Source organism: Colias eurytheme, chromosome 4 (assembly GCF_061535395.1).
Source record: "Colias eurytheme isolate Ceu_HAF_F1 chromosome 4, ilColEury1 Martin Lab GWU primary, whole genome shotgun sequence".
In the NCBI taxonomy this organism is placed as follows: domain Eukaryota; kingdom Metazoa; phylum Arthropoda; class Insecta; order Lepidoptera; family Pieridae; genus Colias; species Colias eurytheme.
Window position 1 is genome coordinate 11,564,327 of NC_142983.1, and position 24,523 is coordinate 11,588,849.

At 34.1% G+C, this 24,523-nt stretch overlaps 1 protein-coding gene across 1 annotated transcript in view; it reads right to left on the reverse strand.

Annotated features, from left to right (window-relative positions):
- The window catches only part of Reph (Regulator of eph expression), a 67,610-nt gene that overhangs the window by 15,640 nt on the left and 27,447 nt on the right, over window positions 1–24,523 (reverse strand). The window contains exons 3-4 of the mRNA XM_090101473.1: window positions 20,392–20,442; window positions 2,990–3,090 (exon numbers count right to left, since the gene is read on the reverse strand). Coding sequence (XP_089957599.1) covers window positions 2,990–3,090; window positions 20,392–20,442 — 152 coding nt within the window. The remainder of the gene's footprint in view (window positions 1–2,989; window positions 3,091–20,391; window positions 20,443–24,523) is intronic.

Genomic DNA, 24,523 nt, shown 5'->3' on the forward strand with positions numbered 1-24,523 from the left:
ATAGTTTTAAGGGATAATATTTTAAAATATTATAATCGAAAATGAAGTGAATTACTGAAAATTTACTAGAAAAGATTAAGTAAGTACATAGATGGTTACATAAATCTTCTTTGTAGTGACTGCAATCTCAACGGGTGATGTAATGATGTTGTTATCGTATCATTCACTGATTCCAACGAACCTTTTAAGAAGCTTGGTAAAATGGCATTTTTAGCTGATTTACTTAAATGGTTAGAAATATGTAAAGTAAGATTGACCTTTAAACTATCACAGACAAATGCCCGATATCTATTGCAGATGGCATACGACATTAGGGTTATTAAGCTCTTTAAGCTTGTTAAGCTCAGGACCTCTGGACATTTCCGCATATCCAACTAACAATTAGTTCCAACTACATTCCGAGACCACACACAACTGATAGGGAAATAGCGTTATCCCTTCCGAGTTTCAGAAAAGCGTAGTTTCAAGTGTCTGCATAATAGTTCCCTTGACGTGGGGCGTTGCGATTGCTGTGACAGCAGGGTAGGGGGTCCAGGGGGGATGGGGTTTAATTTAGTTGCGGTGTGTCGTTGAGAATTAATGTGCCATGTGAGAGGCGGACAGTTGTCAAGGTATAACCAACTTAGCGCGGGAATTAGATAGCCGGAGATGAAACTTCGTTAGCTGATAGCGATTTTTCGTGTGGACTGTTCATAGTTTTGTGATCTAACGTTTGTTGGAGCTTTTACGGTTCAAGGCTTACAATGTGTGCAAATGGCTTGCGGTTTGTGAGATTTAAGACCCTATGTTCGTTTGATTGGATACATGTATCTGCTACACAATGAAATCGTTTGATAGGATTGTAGGCACATTGTAACTAAACCACAGGGAACAAATGGAACACTCCAGGAAGATATTATATTAGGAACCTTAAATTGACGTGATACTTCGAACATTGATCTGTGTTCACGCACACAGTTTCAGTACATATGTACATGTTAAAATTACAAACTTACTTTCAAATAAAGACAAAGATATTTTGAAACTAATTTCTCAAAAGGAAGTTCCAAACTAAACCAGTCTGTTTGAAGACTTCTTCACATTATTACTTGTGGGTTTCTCAATGTAATTTTGCATGGCACTTAAGAGATAAGTTAGCTCAAAGAAATACTTAAGCAAAGGTCGTATTGTCTTAGATTACGTAACAGTCTCGTGTGATGCGACTTGCGAGAGCCAATGTGTTGAAAGCTCTTCAAGCGCTTAGTCGACATCAAAGAACGCACATGTGAGCTTTGAGCTCAAACGTATTAGAAGCTTCACGCATAATAAAAATCTAGTCGGAGCTTATCAATGCTAGTAAATGAATCCTAGATTTTAGATTCACTTGAGAATCTAAAGATAACGATTAACATTGAGTGGACGCCAATTAGTTTTTAATTAAGCTATCTCCTTTTATCAAGAAATATTAGGATTCACAGATCTGGGGACCGTATAATTAGCGCAACGGTATTTCTAGTAATTACCTTTTTAATTCACATTTATAGTCTTCTTTAATTCCTCTAGTTTTACTCCAATTAAACAGAATCTAACGCAATTTACTTCCAAGAAGAACCAAATTAATACCTACGTCTACTTGTATAAGGTAACTCTACACCCATCGTAACCATATCAATCTAATCCTGTCTTGAGTTTCTCAGCGCACAAACACTATTTCTATTACTGGATTACGGATACTATTTCTTTACATAAACGTGTAGAAAATATAAAAATCTCACATTTATCACCATAATATGATAACATATCTAGAGCACAGATACTAACCGAGAATTAAAGAATCAAAATAAATTGCGAGAGCTGGTTGACTAGCCGATCATTAAAATCTTTGGGATATGGCTACGAACCAAACGGTCAAGATCAGAAGAAACGCCTACCCGCTTTTTAATAAGAGGCGACGTCAGGACAAATCCAATAGTATTCTAAATAACCAACAACACACTATTCATTCTACATACACAAGATAAATATCAATTAGCCGTGCGCCTGCGACCGATTAAATTAATGATATTTATTAATCACGCCAGAGCTGCGCGTGAGCACAACGCTGATCCGACGCTCAAGGTTTCTGTCAATGTTAAGGTTACTATCGAGTTGCCGAGTAAACATCGCGATTTATGTTTTTTATAATATCTTTCGTCTACGTACGTGTGGAAATAAATGAAATGTGTAAGTAATTTTTTTTTTCATAATGATTTTTTTAGCGAGAGCTGGTTGTTCCAATTGATATTATTCGTAACAATATCATCCATACAGAGCACTGTGCAATGTGCATCCCTAAGCATTTTTTCATTCAGGAAATATTCTAAGATTAGTTTTTGTATTTTCAAATATAGTTAATCACGGATTTCCAACTACATTGAAGAGACCTAGCACTACTACCTTAAACTTTTCATTAGAATCGTCTTGTTTTACTGACACGTACGATTTTCTCTGGTTCGTCCAATTGTTATTCCTACACTGTCTTCTACATACGCTCATTTGCCTTCAACTTTAGCAAATTGCGGTGAGAATGCTACTTGTGTTTATTTTAAGCCTATTACGTTATCATTTGTTAATGATCTGTATTTCATTAAATACCTACATGGATCGACTCTATTTAATTCTTATTAGTATAGAATAGAAGTATAATACGTCCACCCTCGCTCAGTATTTACCTCTTTTATATATATTTACACCGTATCGACATACTATTTAGATTTGAATTAAGTAATTAAAAAACGTTCTCTTCCCACGTCTTATTTTATTGTGTAAAAATTCAATAAATCCTACCTAGGTCGTCAATTATTATTTCGCTCGCACCGCATTATTTCTTCCTACCGTCATTACTCATTTATCTTATGAATGTTCAAACTATCTACTTCATTCAAAACATCCGTGCAACACACAATGATCAAAAGCATCTCCATATAACTCCTGCTATAATATTATCATTTTTAACTGACTCCTGCTATACCTCTAATTCCTCCTCAGAAGAGTGGTGGTCGTATAGCTGGTCGGGCTCCGGGGCGGGGGGTCGCGGCGTCGGCGCGCAGGCACACGCTTCGCCGCTCATACCTGTCAACAAATGTAGTTGGTTACTATTTGGAAACAAACGAAATATAGTACTTGATAATAACATTGTTATAGCAATTACAAGGCATAGTAAAATTGTTGCATAAGACGTGGTTTACAAAGATGTTATTAATTATAAACAACATTTTGTTTTAGAATGCGCACAATGTCTAAGAATTAATTATGTTACGGACACTTATGTTTACTGTAGCTCTATTAAGCTCTTAACACTTTCCTTTCTAAGTGATTTTTCTTATGGTCTATCTTTCTGAGTCCACTGCTGTAAACTTTCGTGACATAATGTCATAAAGGTATAGTTTACAGCCACTATAACAACTATAAGAAGAGGAATAACAACTATCAAAGAAAAAGGTTGCAATAATGACAAATATTGCTGTTAATCGCAGACAAAGTAACGTGAGTCAGCTAGTACATACATAATACTGTAACTAATAGAGCCACACGATATCTGGTGCACAATCAGTTAGCAATACAAGAACAGGGTCCACGAGTCAAGTATTCAGTATTCCATTGTACACCATTATGGTAAGGGCTACTAAATTATAGCCACTGTTCTATAGGGAACTAGTGTGTGATAGAATATACGTTTTGCTTACGGCATTGTCTATAGTCTTAGTCTATAGATTTGTAAATTAAAACGTTTAGAATTTTTGCATTCAAATATTTGATATCATCTAGATAATTTATGGAATCTAGTTTATTTATTCTATCTTTGATTCTTCATTAGTTTAAATCAATATGTCTAACGTTACCTAGTCGAGCTTACGGCGTATAAATAAACCGCATTATCTAAAAGCTTCTTACAAAAATACCAACATCCATTAAATATGCAATTCAGCACATTAAAACATGCAAGATCCCGTAATGAAGATATAAAAACTGCACGTAAATACGGCTTGGGCCTAGCAACAAAGGAGCCAAGTACGAATTTAGTCTGGAGGGGGGTGGGGGGAGCCGCCCGGCGGGGGGAGGGGGTGTACTTGAACTTCGCAGACCGCGCGGCGCTTCGCTACGCGTTGGAAATGTTATCTGTATTAGAGATTTTCTTTTTGCTTTTTTTTTAATTTTTACGGTAATCAATCACTTTTTATTAGTGTAGAAAAATTTGCGATTAATAATGATACAGATTATTCAAACAATATACAATATACATACATTTAAGACCGACGATCCAATATGAGGGGATTGTCTTCGAGATAACTTTTTCCACGACAAATACGGACGTCTCGAATCTCGATATATCAAAGATTCTTTAAAAAAATCAAAATAACACCATAATCCCTGGTGCCACCACACATATAGATACATTTAATATCACTTGTCCAGCTTGTATTAATTCATTTGAATATAAGACGTCATATTACAGAAACCCTAATAAATCTGAAGCAAGGACCTACTGTCTGGAAAGATATAAAATACTTATGCAATAAATTTTATTGCCTTGTATTATGTGCATTTAAGTCATAATGTTATTTGGCTGGAAATTGCTTTAAATGTATCAACTCACGCCATAAGTCAAAGCCATGATCGTTCACTTGGCACCGACTGCTAAAAACTACTGAATCATAAGTTAAGTGAAACGCCACATCCATCCAGACGGCAATAAAAATAAGTCATTCACACTTATTGTAAATTACATAACACATTATAATAGCGTAAGTTTCTATAACGTTTTTAGAAATGAATCTCTTCATATTTGGATGATATAATTTCTTGAGAAAAAGAGTAGTGATAAAACCCCGGTGCGAGAGCTAAAGAAATTGAAATTTGTACACATCTCGTCACTCGACACCTCTTCCAAACATAGCAAAATTAAATCATTGTTATTGTACCTTAATCTATAATTCAAAGAAAATCCATTAATATTTTTTTAGCCAATTATACGAGTAAAAATAAGTAAATTTCGTGTCTTATCCTCATTGTAATCTTTTCTGATCCCTAAATAAGGCCAATTTACAAGCAAAATTTATTGAAAATGAGGAATGAAAAATGAATTATTAAAGTAAAATTTTTAAAATCTTGTATATTGTAAGTAGTCGGTATTGCGAATATTCTATGAAATTAGAACTTAATAATTAGATAAACTTTATGAAAGCCACAAAACTCGCAGAATCTCTAAAACCCTATCCAAAAAAATACAGGGCATATTTATTGAAAAACAAACTAGACGAAAATTGTTAAATTGAGAAGAAATTTCGTTCATGAGCAAATAAAATAAATCAAGCATATTCAAAAGCTTTTTAAATAAGTGGAGTGAAACAATGTCTAAAAATTCTGACCAGATTCCGATATAAATACCATGAAAAATCGTTAGTTTAGAGATTATTTTTAAAGGGTTGCTGGAGCTGTTACCAACGGAGCGTTTAAATATATACCTACGTTATATTTTGGAGCTAAATTTCCAATATTTTGGTTGCTATGGAACGAACGATCTGCCAAATGAGAGTTTCGACTTTGGAGCATTTTATGATGTTTTACTTTTGATAAGTATTACAAATATCTACTAGAACGAAAAACAAAACAAAGATTATGACGGAATAGTTATACAGATCCATTCCGCCTTCTTTGCTCTGCTGCACAGATTGAAATATGCTGATATAACTGACAAATGGAAATCAAATCTCACTTCCAAGTATCAAAATACCAACCAGACCAACAGATAGATCAGGAGCACTATAATTATAACTTCAAATTTCAGAGCTTTCAATTATTACACATAGTATGATGGGTAATTTAGATCCCAAACCTTTACCTGCGATTTATTCAGACTAATCAGTGGTCAAAGCCCGCAATTTAATTCCAAAGTACACAATTTAAAAGTTTCCCAAAGCTAAAAACTTCGGGGCTGAATAATCACGTCCCAATCAAGTGTCCTCCCAAATAAATTAGATCGGTTTATCTCTGACCGGGCCCCGCAAAAACTGCGCCAATATGTCTTTTGTCTATGTGGTTGGATTTGGACACAACTTCGAACATGTACTGTCTATTACTATATCATATTATGTAGGTACTCGTATTTATAAGATTCTGAAGTTATAGAACATTTATTAGCGATATTTGCATGAATAATGTATCCGATGTGATCAATATTTTGTTCTGATCATGTTGTATACCCGAGATGGAAATCATCATAACTATTCGAGATTAGAAAGGTTAGGATTACTGTCTAAGTAGACAAGTATAGTACTTATTAAAAATTAAATTTAAAACACGATAATATATTCACTAAAGTGTAATATGAGATGACTTATTCTTATTCCAAGTGTTTCCAATGACTGCCATACAAAGAATTGAACATGTCTGAACTTGTCAAGACATGAATAATTGTTGAGTTAAGTGGATTTAATTGATAGGATATGATACGTAAAGGTTATAAGTTGAAAAAAGCCGTTAATTATACATGTAGGTTAAACTTTCTATCGATATTCTGTAATGAAGAAAAATTCGTTATACCTAGATATTATTATAGATCTTATTCGTAATTTTAAGGTAGGGTAGGTGTAATATTTCGTTTTATTAGATCTTATAGTCACACTAGAAGTAGAACTTGTATAGGGATATGTATTATGGGAAAATTTTACGGAGGCTAATTTTGAATTTTGGAGTTCGACTTCAAAGTTCGACCATAAAAAATAATGAGAATTTGTTTTAAACGACGCTATTAAAATGTGTAACTGTATATTCAGTAATTAATTCACAAAATCACCTTAGTGTCAACAGCAAACATTTTGAACAGTTAAATTCGATTTTGGTGAGAGGAACATACGTGAATTATTGAACAACTTGACGCACAATTTGCTATTATCTTTCCACGTGTGTTCCGTACTTGTAGCCTTGATTCATTGGGATAGGGTTCAGTTTCGTGTGGGGGGTGAAGTGGTATTGTTATCACGGAGTCGAAGATCAAGATTCAGTGGTTGACGGGAACGAGTCACGAAACGAACGCTACAGTGACCACGTGTTGCGGGAATTGTAGACTTTTTCATTTAAAACCTTTAGAGTTTAGACTTTTACATACCTATTACTAAAATGAATGAAATCACTAAAGGAACTGCTTACTGCATATTTGTAGAATGAAGTATGAATAATTCATTGTCATCAAATTTATAAAAGTTGATGACAATGACATAATTAATCTTACCTGGTCAGTGGTCACTGATGGTCTTGCAGTTTTGAAAATGAGCTGCATAAGCTTCGTGCTGAAGAGACTATTAATATTTAACTAGTTTATGGTTATGACAAAAATGTTGTATAATTTTAATTCAGTCAAAGTTATCTCCAAACGGCGTACGTACGTAATTAAAAACATTTAAGCAGAATTATAATAATATGATTGACAGTTCTTAAAATACCATCCATCATTATCATACACGGCAAAAAAAACATTTGACAACAGAAAAAATACTAACAACAAAATGTTGGTTACAATAATGCAAATGTATACAGTGCGCACCGACGTGATCGCTGCGCGTGGGCAGACTTGATCGCACGCACACACACACATGTACACAGTACACACACGCGTACGCGGTCGATTGTGATTGTTTAACTTATACTTTGATCTGAGACTTTGATATAAGTTGGATAATCTTGTATAGTTTATGGATATCCATTTTATCTGCGAAATGCATAGCTAAATAGACAAACAGAATTAAAAATAATAAGATGCTCCGAATTTTGAGAAAACGAAAACAACATACTTACCTACTTGTGGAAATTTACATCAATGACTAAATTTTGTGTTGATTTACAAACTCAAAATATTATGCAATGGAAAAATGTTTGCAGGAATATAAAAGATGTTGCAAGACGCATTCAAACTAAAATATTTCCGTGGATAAAGCATATTTATTGAGCACTCAAAATCCAGTTTAAAATTTTAAATAATTTGAATCCTTATTATCACTATAATGCCTATTTTATTCAAATAGAAACATAATTATTAAATAAACATTATAATCCAAAGAATGATCTCAACACGAGCCAAATCACGGAATCTTTTGTAATTTAAAACGTTTTTTATATTGTTATAATGATATAATTTAATGTAAACAATGCTGAGGAAAATATGCAAATGAACGTATACATGTTACACACACATGCACACACGATCAGCCACGCACACACACGCGGTATGTCGTAACATGACTCCAAGGTTAACATAATATTCTTATATAGTACATAATATCACTTTTGACAGGCTTGATTCAATAAACGTGTTTTTACCGATGGCGAAAAAAGGTATTTTGTATTCGGCGAATTATAGGAAGTTTTTTTTTTCTTAAACTAAAAAAAATTACGGTGTAAAATGCGCATACGTATGCATATGCAATTATGCAGTAGATATTATATACCTTTATAGTTCATATTATATGATCAAACGAACTTCAGAGTGAAGTTCGATCATTATTATATGAATCGCTTCATTCGAAGATATTATTTACTATGTAGTTCCCTTTTTCAATGCTAGCAACCACGCACGCCTTTAGATTTTTTTTTTTTTTTTTTTAATTGAGGGTATTACGACCTGACAAGTATTTGCTCGCTTTGAACGATATTCATTATTTTTAGAGTCTGTAATCTTACAAAACTGGGTTAGGGTGTGGTGGGTGTTAATATCTTCGAATGAAGCGATTCATATAATAATGATCGAACTTCACTCTGAAGTTCGTTTGATCATATATTATATTTCATCGCTTCATTCTTCAGATATTATTTACTATGTAGATGTTAAGAGATAAAAGTTTTGTAAGAACCATTTTGGGTGCAAGTTTAGAATAAAACGTAAACATCAATATTATTAATTTTGTTTTATAAACTAACGAAAATATAATTAAATACTATTTCTGTAAAATCGATTATGCAAATTCGTTCTAATTAAATACATTAAGTTTATGCAAAGGTTTTGAAATATTTTGTCCAACCAGCAGTTTTACGTATATTATACACCACTAGCAGAGGCAGCAGAAGTTGAAGCGTGTTTTGTGCTATGTGAATTAAATATTGAAATGTTGACACTACTTTTCGATAACACATTTTTGATACAACAACTTATTGTTTGAGTTGTGGCAGGTTTATTCGGTTTTGTAAAAGTAAGTAATAATCTATTTTCGTCATCCTTCCTAAAATGTTTTGTGACATAGATATAATCAGACAGTGCAGTAGTGGGGCAAATACTTATATTTTGTTTGAAATATGGAAGTATAAGAAAAGGTTGATCTCTACCTGGAGCCGAAGTTTTTACGAGGTCTGTAATGAAAAATTTAGCTTAGTGAAGCTAGATTATAATAACAGGCAGTGGCCTGAGAAATAAATATTATTAGTATTTATAAGAGATAACGTCTGCACTCGCTGTGCTGTACACAGCGCTAATAAAATTACTAATTTTTTTTTATTTTTTTTTATTCAATTGTTCCAAATTTACGTTTCTATTAGGAAACCAGCTTGAGATATGGTTCAAAACTAATTGTGGGTCCCAAGAATAATTGTATTTAGGCATTCATCTGACCCGATATTATTTCCTAATATTAAAGATAGGCAGACGTGTGAGTTTAAAGTACCATACGAAGCCCCTTTGTTAAACTCTTCTGTTATAAATGATATGACAGCCGCTACTGTACTCTCAAAATTGGAAATATTCCAATTTAGACAGAACTGCCACCATAATTGATATGTTACGTTATATCATGGACTTATATTGCTTCTTAGTGTTACTCGAAAGCGATGCCAACATAAGTTTGATAGCTTCCGATGAGATGTATCTCCGTAGGAAGGCTTCACGGAGAGCCTCGCTGCAGCCAGCGTTAGATGTGAGTGCAGTGGGCGCGACAGGCGACTGGGATGAGAATGCGTTAGATACGTATCTGTTTTCAAATATATAATGTTTGATGAAATTAGCTCTCTGACGATAGGGAACCATGGCTGCGAAGGCCACCACGGAAGAACTTGTATCCCACACGCTTCATCATTAACTATTTTTTTTTTTTTGTAAACATCTCAAAATAAAAGTAAATGGGGAAATGCGTAAAATTTATATTATTCTAATTTATGGTGAAAGTGTCGACACATGACGCATCAGGGTCGAGATGCCACGACACTTACTTTCTGCATTCAGCATTGTACCTAATGCTCTTCCAAATTTTTTGATATGTTTCATTGCATAAACTCTATTCGATATCCGGATTTATTCTTCTTGGCTCTGTGTCAGTGTCGACGTTATCTTTACTATTAATATAAGACGCGAACCACCATATTATGTTTCGATGCTCGCATCATTGCCACAGTTACTTTGTTAGTTTGTTAAGGTGGAGAAATTGTATGCCACCTATTTTATTTATGTTACTAACTGCAGTTTTGTTATCAATTCGTAATAATATTGCACAATTAGAATAGGTGTTTGCGAATGTTTTTTAAAGTTAAAAAGGCAGCTCTAAATAATTTATGAGATAGATTTTTTCACATTCTTTCCATAAACCATGCACTCGTTTATTATTGCAAAAGTCACCCCAACCTGTCCTTGAGGCATTTTGAAAAATCTCTAATGTAAATTTTGGAGATTTCATAAAATTTGTTTTATATTTATGTTGTGACCACCAATTTAATTCACCCAGAATATAACTTGATAACTGCACTTTGGAATCATAATTATTGTTTAAATGTTGATTTAAAAATAAATATTTTTGACGTTCTAATATCTTAGTATAAAGACACTAACGACACGAATTCTCGGCTTGTGCAAATAGGTAATTTTGAAAATTTATTAATTAAATGTGCAATGTTATTACGTTTATCATCAGGCAAAGAAAGTTAGGTTACATGAATTTAAGGAATTTACATTTTTGACTTGGAACCAATGAAGTTATTTCAATATTGATTACAAAGCCTAGACAAGATAATAGTTTTATTGTCTTTTAAATTATTAAGGCATTCTGTATAATTTTTACCTGTCCATAAAATATCGTCGAGGTAAATGACAGGCTTAAAACCTCGGCTTAAGAATGCTATAACTTCCTTCATTAATTTAGTAAACACTCTTAGCGCAATAGAAAGACCATGGGGCATAGCTTTTTAAACTCTTTAAGTTACGCTATTACCTTTGTTATTTATGAAAAATTTGCGAAATACCGGCTCAATTGGCATTAAAAGGTAAGCTTCTTTAAGGTCTATTGTAGCCCATGAAACCATTTTAAGGGAATAAGTTTCGACGCCGTCCCATTTTTAAAGTGACATTTTTGATCTAAATTTATTGAGATTAAGTATGAATTTTTTACCGCCGTTTGATTTATGTGCTAAAAATATATTTGGGATATATTTGCCCTTTACTGGGTTACAAACATGAATATCTCCCAAGTCTATAAGGTTATTTATTGCCACAGGCATGTCAGCTTTATATTGCCCCGACCAAAATTAAGTACGCACTGAATTTTGAAAAACTTCATTAAAAAAATGGTAAATCCACACCGTCTTTAACCCATTTAAGAACGGTTGTATTATAAGTAATTTTACGCCAACAATCGTAAAATAACGTAAATCTTTATTGTTATTTTGGTGCACAATCTTAGCTCGAGCTGGACATCTTTGGCTACGAAGAGGGGATTGGTCTTTGTATGTCCCTCTTGTAACCTCCTCGCCCCCCCCCCCCTGTTTGAAAGCGAGAAGGTGTCTGCCAGTTTCCCTGGAAACTATTGCGAGATGTGTGTGCTGTATGGGCATGTGAACTAGAAGGTTTTGGTGTAATAACCTTCGAAGCTTTTATTTTATCCGATAAATTGTCTCCAAACAATGTATTATCCTTTTCAGAATGATCGACAACTTGCAAAAAAGTTTTGACTAGACAAGGCCTAATAAACTTTTTTCTTGATTCCGTTTGTCGATGATGGAGGTCCGAGAATATGCGACATATACACTTATAAACTTATTGGCCTCCATCTTATATTTCTTACTACGCAAGTTCTTACTACGTAAAAAGGGGGTTATTATTAACGTCTGTTATAACGACCCCAAATTATTGCCAATGCAAATTAGCCATTTTCTTATCCCAGAATTTACCGGATTCAGGGGTAGCAGCCTGAATCTCCGAAATTTACGTAGGAGCCTGGAGTAATACGCAATTTTCGGGAATCTAATAAGTTTTTAGAAAACTTTCTTAAGGATCGGCAACCATATTTTGGCGAGACTTTCGTGAATTTTTTCACCATATTCTGGGATCACATCATTAGCTTCGCCCAATGCTGCTAAGATATCCGGTTCTAAGTCGACAGGCTCCGATTGAGGGGCCGTGGTATCAACCGTTACTGGTTCATTTGCTTGAAGCGCAGCTGGATCCGTCGTATTGTACATAATTCCCGGCAAAGAATTTGTCGGTGGATCAGTTTCTAGGATATCTGGATCCGGTAACAAAAATTTTGTTATCGAGGGTACTTATAAAATTATGATTTAGGGTTATTTTATTTTTTAACATAAGTTGATATTCAACTAACAAACCATCGTGCTATTATCTCGAATAGCCTCCTGGTAAGCTGGTAATTATTAAACAAATAATTACTAATTATATATATGTACCAATAAAGATTTATAATTTTCCAATAAAAATACCATTGTGATATCATCGCGGATATCCTCCCGGCTTTTATTTTTATTTTTTAATCTATTAAAAATTTTCGATTTTAACCTTCGTGATGCTATCTCGAGCATCCTCCCGGTATAAATATGTATATCAATACATTAATGAATGATATTTAAGTATGTACTCGAAAGTAAAGAATTACATAACCTTTGTGATGCCATCGCGGACATCCTCCCGGTATAAATTGAGTAATATGTAAATATTATTTCACTTCTAGAAGTCATGAACTATTAAGTTACCTTTGTGATGCTATCTCGAACATCCTCCCGGTATAAATAGGTATGTATTTCAATACATTAATAATACTTAAGTATGTATGTACTCTAAAGTAAAAAATTACATAACCTTTGTGATGCCATCGCGGACATCCTCCCGGCATAAGTTGAGTAATAATATGTAAATATTATTTCACTTTTAGAAATCATGAGCTATTAAATTACCTTTGTGATGCCATCTCGGACAACCTCCCGGTATAAACGAAAAATATTTGAATATTTTTCAACGCTTCGATTTCGTAAGTTATAAGAAACTTTCATTCGTCGTATTACAGATCGAAATAAAGACACTTTAATCCATCAGTCCTCGGAATCACAGACACAATAGAAAATCTATTGTGTCGCGCCCCGATCGGGCCTTACGGTGGTCAATGGGTTAAAACTCCAAAGTACTTACTTGTGTCGTCTTCGGATTCCGAAGATGATATGATAGGTTTTATGTTTCTTCAACTTCCTAATCTTCATACTATAATCAATTTTCTCCTTCTAATTTCTCTTCAACATGACGAAACTTGCACTTATTTGAGACGTCCGTATGTTGCGGCGCACGAAAAAGGAATGAATATCGTTCAAAGCGAGCAAATACTTGTCAGGTCGTAATACCCTCAATTAAAAAAAAAAAAAAAAAAATCTAAAGGCGTGCGTGGTTGCTAGCATTGAAAAAGGGAACTACATAGTAAATAATATCTGAAGAATGAAGCGATGAAATATAAATATAGTTAATATTTATAAACATCGTAAATAATCCTATTACCAACAATATTTATAAACAAACACATTATCAAATGTTGACTCGAATAAAAGTGGTTAGTGGGTTACTTGTATGTCTTTTCCTTCCGGCGATTGTCGGCTCAATTACCATATTAATTAAATTTAAATTTCAAAATATTCTCTTTGGTGAATCTTTTAGCATATTTTTTGTTACATACAACCGTATACCAAATATTATAAAATTAAAAAGAACATCTTTTATATTTTAACTAACAAGACATAGGTACTTAACTACTTACTATAGTCCGTTCGCGTTAAGAAAATAGTGAGTCATCAGTGCAACTACAGGATGAGGGTGTATTCACAGTGGAGAAAAAGTACAAACATTTTTTTAAACATTAAATTATTATTAATGGAAAAAAAATGTCTTAAAATTACTTAAATCACTATTCAGTATCGCTAGATTCTTCAGTTACATTTATTATGAAAGAATTTTGTTCTGCGTGTTCCATCAAATCACACAATTTAAAGTACTTATAAACATTGTAAATTATGCGTCTCTCTCCGCTATGGATTATTGATGCACTTTTATTCTTTCGAATTGGTGAAGTATTCATTTTCAAAATTTATTGTTGAACGAGTCACGCAAAATACACAACCGTTTTGTTCGAAGGGCATATTTCAACTGGTCACTGTGAACTCGACTTTCTAATTTGGGGCGTGGCCAGGCCGGCGGACAACGATGACTCACTATTTTCTTAACGCGAACGGACTATAATGAAAACTAACACAGGCTACGTCAAAGTGTAAAAACAAAAATTAAATCTTGTAAAAATTAAACATAAGACTATAGAAAATAAATCTGAAATCATTAAAAGTTATAATGAACCAGAAAAAAATACTTATTTAGGCAGTAGATATTTTTAATAAAGATTTTATAACCGCGATTTCTGTTCCACGGAATGTAAGTGACATCGGAAAAAGTTTAGTAATTTATAAACTAGTTAGAAATTCTGTATAATTATATAAAATCAGAGAATTGTTGGAAGGCAAAAACTTACGTCGATAATAGAGTGGTCATGATTGATGTTTCATTGCTGTAATTATTTGTGAATTAGGTTTTTGTCCTGTCCTGATGTTAGGTTAGGTATATTATAGAAAATGATGGATCAATTATTAGTATGTTGTTGAATTTTAGGATCAGATATCGGATTAATGCCACCGTCCAAATATTATAACAAATCGGAAATTAAGATGATTAATGATAATCAATTTATCAAAACTGTTGTCATTTGTTAGGTTCCAATAAAAAAACATGTTAATTTAATGTTTTGTAAAAAACAGTATATTTTGCAATATTTACAACCACTAAAACTAGTAATACATGAGTAATCAATTAAATATTTTATAGGAAAAACATTAATTAAGTAATTAAATATAAGGTGCGTGCCGCGCACTCATTAGGAAACATAAATTATAGGCAACATTGTGCACCTAACATAGTTTCCAAATACAATAAATAACCATTAACCTTACATTATTACAAACAATTAACCCGTCTTTGTATTTTGTTTGAAAGTTTTAAGTGGAAAAATTATACCTAATCCTATTTTATAACATTGATGTGAAAGTGTGGACACCTTGGTGGACATATACCTACAAGCATGGACGTATAAAAAAAGACGGACGGTATATCGCCTAAATATTGAGTGAAGCCTAGTAATGGCGGCGAAACATCCATGCGTGTGTGCCATGTTGCCATGGCAACAGCTGTCCTGATGACAATGGCGGCTGTATTTTTTTCTATAAATTTTGCCGTAATAATTTTGTCATTAAAACATAAAAGTAATAACTTGCTTCCCTGTGGAATGTAATCCCTTGTGTTTTGTTATTTAAAATTGTACTGTTGCGACACCATTTAACCACGCAAGACGGCATTTTAAATATTTTTTGTGAAACAGTGACGCAGTTAATCAGTCGGTAGTTCACGACGTAATGGCGGCCGACTAGCTTACTATGGTGAGAGTGTGTGCGTGTTTATTGTCTTTACGCGATCGCTAGCTTACTATGGTGGCTTCACGTTGTTTGTTCGTAATACGGCGTCCGTCTTTTTTTATACGTCCATGCCTACAAGGTTATTAATTTTCAGGAAGACTTTTTATGTAGGTATGCTTAATACATACGTTTCCAGTAATAAAAAGATCTGCCTTTTTGATCTTAGATAATTGTGCATTTATCAGTGGTTACAAAAAATGTATGAATAAAAACCGGCCAAGTGCGAGTCGGGCTCGCGCACAAAGGGTTCCGTAGCAGCAAATATAATAAAAATTACAGTTAAATCAACCTATCTCAAAAACTATAAGAGATACTTTGATCAAACCAAAAATCGTTGAAAGAGTTAATTAGCATGCATCACCTCTATTTTTTTTAGAATTTTATACCCCGTAGTTATAAAAATAGAGGGGGGGGGACATACTTTTTACGACTTTGAGAGCTGATATCTCAAAAACCGTTCACTTTAAGAAAAATGTTTTTTAGAAAACTTTATATCATTTTAAAAGACCTTTCCATTGATACCCCACACGGGTATGTACATCGAAAAAAAAAATTTCATCCCTCAGTTACATGTATGGGGGGCCCCACCCCCAATTCTTTTTTTTACTATTTAGTGTCATATTTTTGTAGCGGTTCATACAACACATATTCCCATCAAATTTCATCACTGTAGTACTTATAGTTTCCGAGTAAATCGGCTGTGACAGACGGACAGACGGACAGACGGACAGACGGACATGACGAAACTATAAGGGTTCCGTTTTTGCCATTTTGGCTACGGAACCCTAAAAAATGCCACGTAACCGGTTTACATTATTTCACACTTACAGTTTTACAGCGTTAAAATTTAACATTTAGCATAAAATTACATCTAGAGGGCCTCTCCAGTCAACATTTGAGTAATAATTACAATTTTCAACATTTTGCCAAGCCGTGTAATATTATATTTTATTCGTTTGGTAAAAAATAAGTTTACACCTCTAGATTTTTATAATTTGTCAGATTGCTTCCGCCCGCGGCTTCGTTCGTAAGCGTTGGTACGTATCATATGCATGAGTGAACTTTATGAATTTTACTGTACATTTGTAAAATGATGAAAAAAATATCTGGATTCTTTTAATTTCCACTTGTGAAGCGCCATGCTTGATCAAAAACTGATATTTCAATAAGTTGTGTTTGAAGGTGTAAACCTTTAAAAATTTAAAATTTCATCGAGGCTTGCGTAATAATATATAGAATACTAATAAAATTATTGAAAAAAAAAAGGAATCAAACGCTAGACGACTCACAATATACAGTTACACCCAATCGAATGGCTTCAACATAAATAATACCTACTATCTACAAAATGAAACCAGTTTCAGCATGTTTTAAAATATTTATTATCTCATTAATGTGATATTTAAGCTTAACTGGACTTTTATGTAAATGTATAAAAAATCTGCGCGTGACTCACGTGACGATTTCATTACTTTCTTGTCTGAAAACGAGCTTTGGAGCAAAACTGCGATGTTGTTTTAAATAAAAGAAAAAAATGTGCCGAATAAAACGTCATCTTTTCGAAATTAATTGACTTTTTTTACAAAACAAATTTTTTGTAACTAAAAGAATTACTTACCTAAACAACAAATATATTTGTTTGTTTTTCCTATGGAGTTCACACACATACTTCCCAATCAAGACTAGAGTTTGAATCAGATAGGTAGGTAGCAGTTTGTATTGAGTCTCTGTGGACAGAGATAAAAAATGTCTTGTCAAAATTTCTAGTAAATATACGTACATATTATTATTCATGTAAATATTACAAACACTTATACAGCCACCATGTAAAAAATTCATTAAAATGAAAAAAGTCTGTCAAAAAGTTAAGCTCTAAAATCTAAATGAAGTGACGCGTCCACCGGTTTAGCCGATATCTGGTTTGACTTATTTGATAAAGTGATCTTGATATTTGACACGCAACAACAAAAAAAAAGAGATTCAATCACTTAGCCAAATACTTATACGTACAATCCCTAATTGAATATAACATGTAGATTGAAGGTAGATGGAAGGTATGAGAAGTTAAAGCTCAAAATAATATTAATTAAAATTGTAAGTCTTAAACTTCTTTTCTGTTGGAATGTTGGATGATGTAGCAGCTACCACGCAATCCCACCCGAAAATTAAAAAAAAAATGGGAAAAAATTAGCACAATAAGCTAGGATGCACCCCCTGATCATCATAACAGCACATGTCATCAACAAACCTCAAACACTAGACTTCTGGGCGCATACATAATTGCGAGCCGCCGTTCGCCTTGGCCGCCCGAGCAAGGCCAAGGCCGTTCAAACCGCGCCCCCCCTCCTCCTCCCGCGCGCCCCTCACCCCCGCGACACACCCCCCCGCACGCCCGCGCTGTATGCGCACGCGATTTTTTGCGTAGTGATGTAATCTGAAATTTGGCGAGAGTAGCATGGCGGCCGGCACGAATCGAACGCTATTCATTTACTAGTAACATCTTTAAAACATGCTAGGGTACACATTCTAAATACGAAATGGTCCCTTCAAATAATTTGAATACCGAGTGAAATCAAAGTTTATCCTTTGCAGAATAATTAGTAATTACACGTTAAGGGAGATGAGATTTTAGAGTTGTACTAAAGCCCTAAAAGAAACATCAACCGAATACCGCAGACGTCTATAATGCTCGAGTTGTTTTTCTCTCTCGAACAATACAAAGCCGAGACTGTCAGCAGACTCAAGATTGTAAGGGTCCTGATTGTAAAGCGGCTGCCGAGCAGACGCTGGACCGCAATGCTCACGGCGAAACCGCAGACTCGGAGGAATTACGCGAACAATTACACCGGAATGCACAACTATCGGCGCTATTTATTACAAACAAACAGATTAATAACTTCTTGACGGGCTGCGTCAGAGCACTCGGCGCTTTCGATTGCCAAATCCTGAAGAGCCACAAATTGCTTTGTTTGCGTATTGTTTGAATTTGTTTGGGTAAACAGATTCTAATAACAGTGGCACGGAAATTTTCGAAGCGCATAAATTAAGTTAACATTACTGAGTACGCTCACGCTTATCACGTTTGCTCTTAATCAGTGGAAAGCTTAGGTAGATATGATATAGTACATGGATATGATTTTATATACATACATATATTGCCATATATTGATTATTTTATCAGAAATATTAATAGATTCACGCTGCATTATTTTACATGGATCAAATCTTATCAATGTTCATTTCAAACATGATTTACTTTTTAATAATAATATGCCAATCGTTTCTCATGAATGATTTTGATGAAATTATACCAAATTCTACAAAAAATAGAGAAAATTAACAATCCCGCAGATAAAAGGTATGCCAAAACATTAAGTGCAGATGAGCTGATGAGCATCAAAATCTGTATTGGAATCTATTTTCCTCTCCGCTTGATATTAACCTTAATTCATTGACGACAGCATTGGCCAGCGGTCGCTATTTCCGTATCAATGGTGGCACTGGCCGCATCCCCAGCTCTCCCCAGTGCCCACATCGCCGGCTACTTCCTAGCCACTCTGCCAAATAATTTTAAGTAATTGGACGGTGCCAAAAGGAACACTTTGTATAAAGGAAACATAACGACGCAGCGGCCAAATGAATTTGTGTGCAGTCCCGACTCCCAACGTTCGTAGAGTATTTTTAGTAAACGCACCGGAAGATAAAAATAAATAGTACGATACGACTACGCTGTTTATTGCTGGAGCGTATGGCCGGAAAATTTCGTGTGAAAACTTGGAATGTCGGTAAATGTTCTGCGGGATTCTACTTAGGCTTAATGCTTTAACATTTAAACAAGTCAGAATTACACGTGGAGCTTTTAAATTTTATTCGTGTTTATTATCCTTAATCTAACTTTTATAGAATGTTTCAATATTGAATGTAAGTTTTGCTTACAACTTGCTTGTTCATTAGGTGCTAAGAATTGTCATATTATGGTCAATATACAGGTCAGTAAAATGTGTAAATTCTTTCTTAGCGTATCCTATCAAAAGACGTGAACTAAAAAAATCGGGTAATCTATAAATATCTCAATCGAAAAGTGTAAAACGCCCACCGAGCCGCGTACTACGCTACTACGGTGGCGAGCAGAGTGGCGGCGGCTGCCAAAACCAATACTTTCGTCTTGCCCATTATTTTTATATCACTTGTTACGTCGACCTGATTGAGATGTCTTCGGAGATTGTTTAACGTCTTACGTATTCATTTAACAGAATATTCATATTGCTTTATATTCTTCTTGGTCTTAATCTCAATGAAAAAAATGTCATGTTCAAAGATCATTAAAAATAAATTGTTAAATTGAGCAAAGAGGTAAATCCGTAGAGGCATGAAGAAATCACAGACGTGTGTGTGCAAAAATATTCCATCTACTATATTTATCAACTCGTGGTCATGATAATAATTGAACGTGATTATACCATTGCAAATTATATCACTGAACGTGATTTTACCAACGAAGAGGTATTTTTGTGACTGCCACGAATACTAATGCACATGATGTAGGAAGGAATTTAAATACAAAATTAAACGTATCATTTTATCAAGCGTCAAAAAATATAAAAGAAATTGACTCACTGATATCTGTGACGTCGTTCCACTTCATGATGACGTCGGCGCAATATTCACCTGAAATTAAAATAATTACTATTATTAAAGTTATATACGGAATACAGTTTTGTATTAACAGAATAAATTTTAATGAGCAAAATATTTAGCAAAATTTTATTTTTTTTATCATTGCTATTTAGTTCTAAATAATAAATTTTATCGTTAAAATATCACACATTGGGTTCAGACAGAATGTTAAAACCCGAAAATATTTATAGACAAGTCCATCTAGTTCACTTTAGAATGTTTACATCTACCCACAGCCCCGCCCACGCGGTCAGGCAAATGTTTGGACTACTGTGGTTTGGACATTCTGAATAAGGTATACAACTTTTGAACCTTTAATGGGACTGGTTTTCTTGCTAACGTTTCCTTTATCAACGATGTCAATATTTGATTGGTTCGGGCGAAGTTAGACTAAGTTTTAAAAAAATTCAGGATAGAACCAACTGGAAGTATATTTTAGTTTTGATTGAATTTATTTTTGCGATTAGTTTCAAGTTTGTTTAGATGAAGTTGTGAAAAAAGAATTGTATCGGAAATAGGTTTTTTTCTAGTACCTAATTATAATTATTGGCTAGTGTTAATGGGCGGTGGTGATCACTTAACATCAGGTGGCCGAACTGCACCTTTTTAATAATAATAACTTTATTGACATAAATAAATAGGTACAGCTTAAATATGAATCCATAGGCTCCTGAATTAGTTAAATACTGTGTCTCAGGAGCCAGTGGCTTCTCCCATTAAATTCTTAACAGTATACCTACCTTATACAAAAGAAAATTTTAAAAATTACAAGTAAAGGTGGAAAGCGCTTTAATGTTTGTGTGTGTATGTGTAAGTGAGTGTGAGTGTGTGTCAGTGTGAGTGTGAGTATGTGTGTGTGTGTGTGTGTTTGCGTGTAAGATGTGCTTTTATGTGTGAAGTATATCAATATAATATTTATTTATTATTTTATTTCCTTTCTTTAAGCACGCTTAAATTATAGATCCTAGCAAGGTTTCAATTTCGTCGTAGTCAAACTTCTCTAGCCACGTAAGTATACATTTTTTTATTTTATGATTATTTAATTTTTTAATTTTAATTTCCTTATTAATTTTATTGTATAGTCGAGGTGCAACTACTTTATAGTGTTTCTGTGCGAATTTTGATTTTGTTATAGGAAACGGACACCGATCGACACGTTTGTTACTTTCCGGTAAGTGTGGAACATCATTTTTATGGTAGCGACGTAAGATTTCAAAAATGAACAGCTTTCTTATACTCAGTACATTGGCTTTTTTATATACATCGGTTGTTGGGTGACTACGTGGAAGTTTTAGACAAACTTTGAGTAATGCTCTCTGAGCACGCTCTACTAATATAAGGAGGGATTTGGATGCATTACCCCAAGCACATATACAATATCTTATAATACATTCGCACAAAGCTTTATAAGTAGATATCACTAGATTTTGTTCTGCCACAGATTTTAAATTATTAAAGATATAAATTAGCTGACGTATTCTTGAAGTAAGTTTTGAAATATGTGAGGTCCAATTCAATTTATCATCAAACTCAACACCTAGGTATTTAATTGTATTAACCCGCGAGAGTGTGGAACAATTGCAGGGGGCCACATAATTACTACGGTTACATGGAAAGGTATGTATTTTAATAATCATGTCTTGACTTGCGGCACCTTTAGATGTCATACTGTAGCACATGTATTTAGTTTTACTAGTATTTATTGACAGCAGACTATTTTCGAGCCAACAGGTCACTACAGAAAGACATTTTTCAGCAAGCTCTGCCACAGTTCTCCAAGACTTTTCATGAACTAGTAAAACAGTGTCATCAGCAAACATAAGAAGATCCAGTCCAGGTAAGGTGATATCACATAGTTCGTTGATATAAACAAGAAAAAGGATAGGTCCCAAAGTACTACCTTGCGGGACGCCATATGTGCATTCTAGACAGTCACTTTCATGGCCCTCTACCTTTACAGACTGCCTTCTACCCAATAAGTAGTCAGAGAACCAATCAAGCGTGATTCCCCTTATGCCTACATTCTCCAGCTTTTTCAGAAGGATGGGAATGGATACTGTGTCGAATGCCTTTTGCAGATCGAGAAAAACTCCTAAACACTTGTACCCATTGTCTAGGTAATGAACAATTTTTGAACTCAGTGACAGGACTGCATCTTCAGTTGAAGTTCGTTCTCTAAAGCCAAACTGGTTGACGCTGAGAATATTGTTGCTCTCCAGAAACCTCATTAATCTTTTTTTCACAAGTTTCTCTAGGACTTTAGATAGTGTTGAAATTAAAGAAATGGGTCTATAATTTGTTGGATTGGTTTTATCACCACTTTTTTAAATTGGGCTAACAATGGCTCTTTTAAAGGCTGATGGAAACACTCCAGTTTCCAGACTTAAATTGCACAAAAAACAAAAGGGTTCGGCTAGAAAATTTACAAATTTTATAAGTATATTAGCGGGAATATTATCCCAGCCAGGAGCGCTATGGGGTTTTAGGCTGAGAATAACATTTCTCACTTCAACTGGGTCAGTGGGGAGAAGCGACATGGAATTGAGTGGTGAATTTGATTTTTTACAGTGGGCAGAGAGTTCATATTGTGTCGTGTTTAATTTTTGCAGAGTAAGATTTGCCAGCGAGCTACCAACGGAGGTAAAATATGCGTTAACATTGTTCAATGACCCGATCGGGTTGTTATCTGTTCGTAGAAGTTCTCTAGAAGGATCTTTTCGTTTTGACAAATTGCAGACATCTTTAATTATTTGCCATGTTTTTTTAATATTTCCTTTACTTTTGAGAAGTTGATCCTTATAATATTCCCTTTTAAGTGATTTTATAATACTATTGCAGACATTTCTATATTTAATATACCTATCTCTAAGATTTATATTATCTGGTGCCTTTTTAACCTTCATGTGTAATTTGTTCCTCTTCCTTATCGACCTAACTACGCCTACAGTAATCCAAGGTTTCAAAGGTTTTAGCTTCCTGTTTACTATTTTTGTTTGGGTATGTTGAATTATAAAGGACGAGAGTTTTTGTATCATCAAATCAGCAGCAACATTTGCATCACTAATTTCATATAACTCCTGCCATGTTTCCTTCGATAATGATTTTTCCATACCAATAAAATCCATTGTTGTTTTATGGTACGTTTTGTTTTCTGCAAAGCATCTTTTAATATTTACTCCAGAAATACATAGCAGAATAGGTGAATGGTCTGTCAAAATTTGTTCAAAGACAAGTGTTTTCCAGACATTTTGGCATTTAATCATGAAGTGATCGAGACATGATGTCAATCTTGTTGGTACATTAATTCCTTGAATTAGGCCATGCATGGCTAACAGATTCAGATACGTTTGAGTTGCTGTAGCCAAAGTACTAGACAATGTATCAATATTAATATCGCCTGTAAATATAATATTTTTAGAAGTGATAGTTTTTAAAGTAGTATCAAGAGATTCCAGGAATTTTGATGTATTTCTAAATGACGGAGGTCGATATGAACATATTATAGTATAGTCGGGCACAATATTAACAACTAAACAGTTTCCCTCCGAAAATAAGGGTTCGTACAACATTCAAAAATATAAGAAAAACTTAAAACTAGTCACTTAGACTTAAGGTTCTCTATATCATCCTCATTATTAATCTTTATGAGAGGTGTACCTTCAGCTCTCCTTAAGTAAATCTTTCCTCGAGACGTCCAACAGTATCTATATCCATAATTTTTTGCATATTCTCTAGCCATGTAAAATACTTTCTTAGTTTTAAAAGTCAAACTTTCCGACACAAAAATAGGCTTAACGGGTCCTTCCATTTTTAAATTCGAAGTACTGTATTTACTTGCTGCATATTTCTTGTTGTATGTTTTGACAGAACTTATTATCCTATCCCTGAGTGGAACGCTCGAGAACTCTACAACAATAGGTTGATTTACATCCTTTTTATTATTTGTATTTATGCGATATATATCACGAATATCAGTCTCTTGTACGGGCACGTTCAGTGAACTGCCCATTTTATATATAATGCCAATCAGATCTGCTTTCGATTCTACGGCTTTTTTGGGCACGTTACGTAT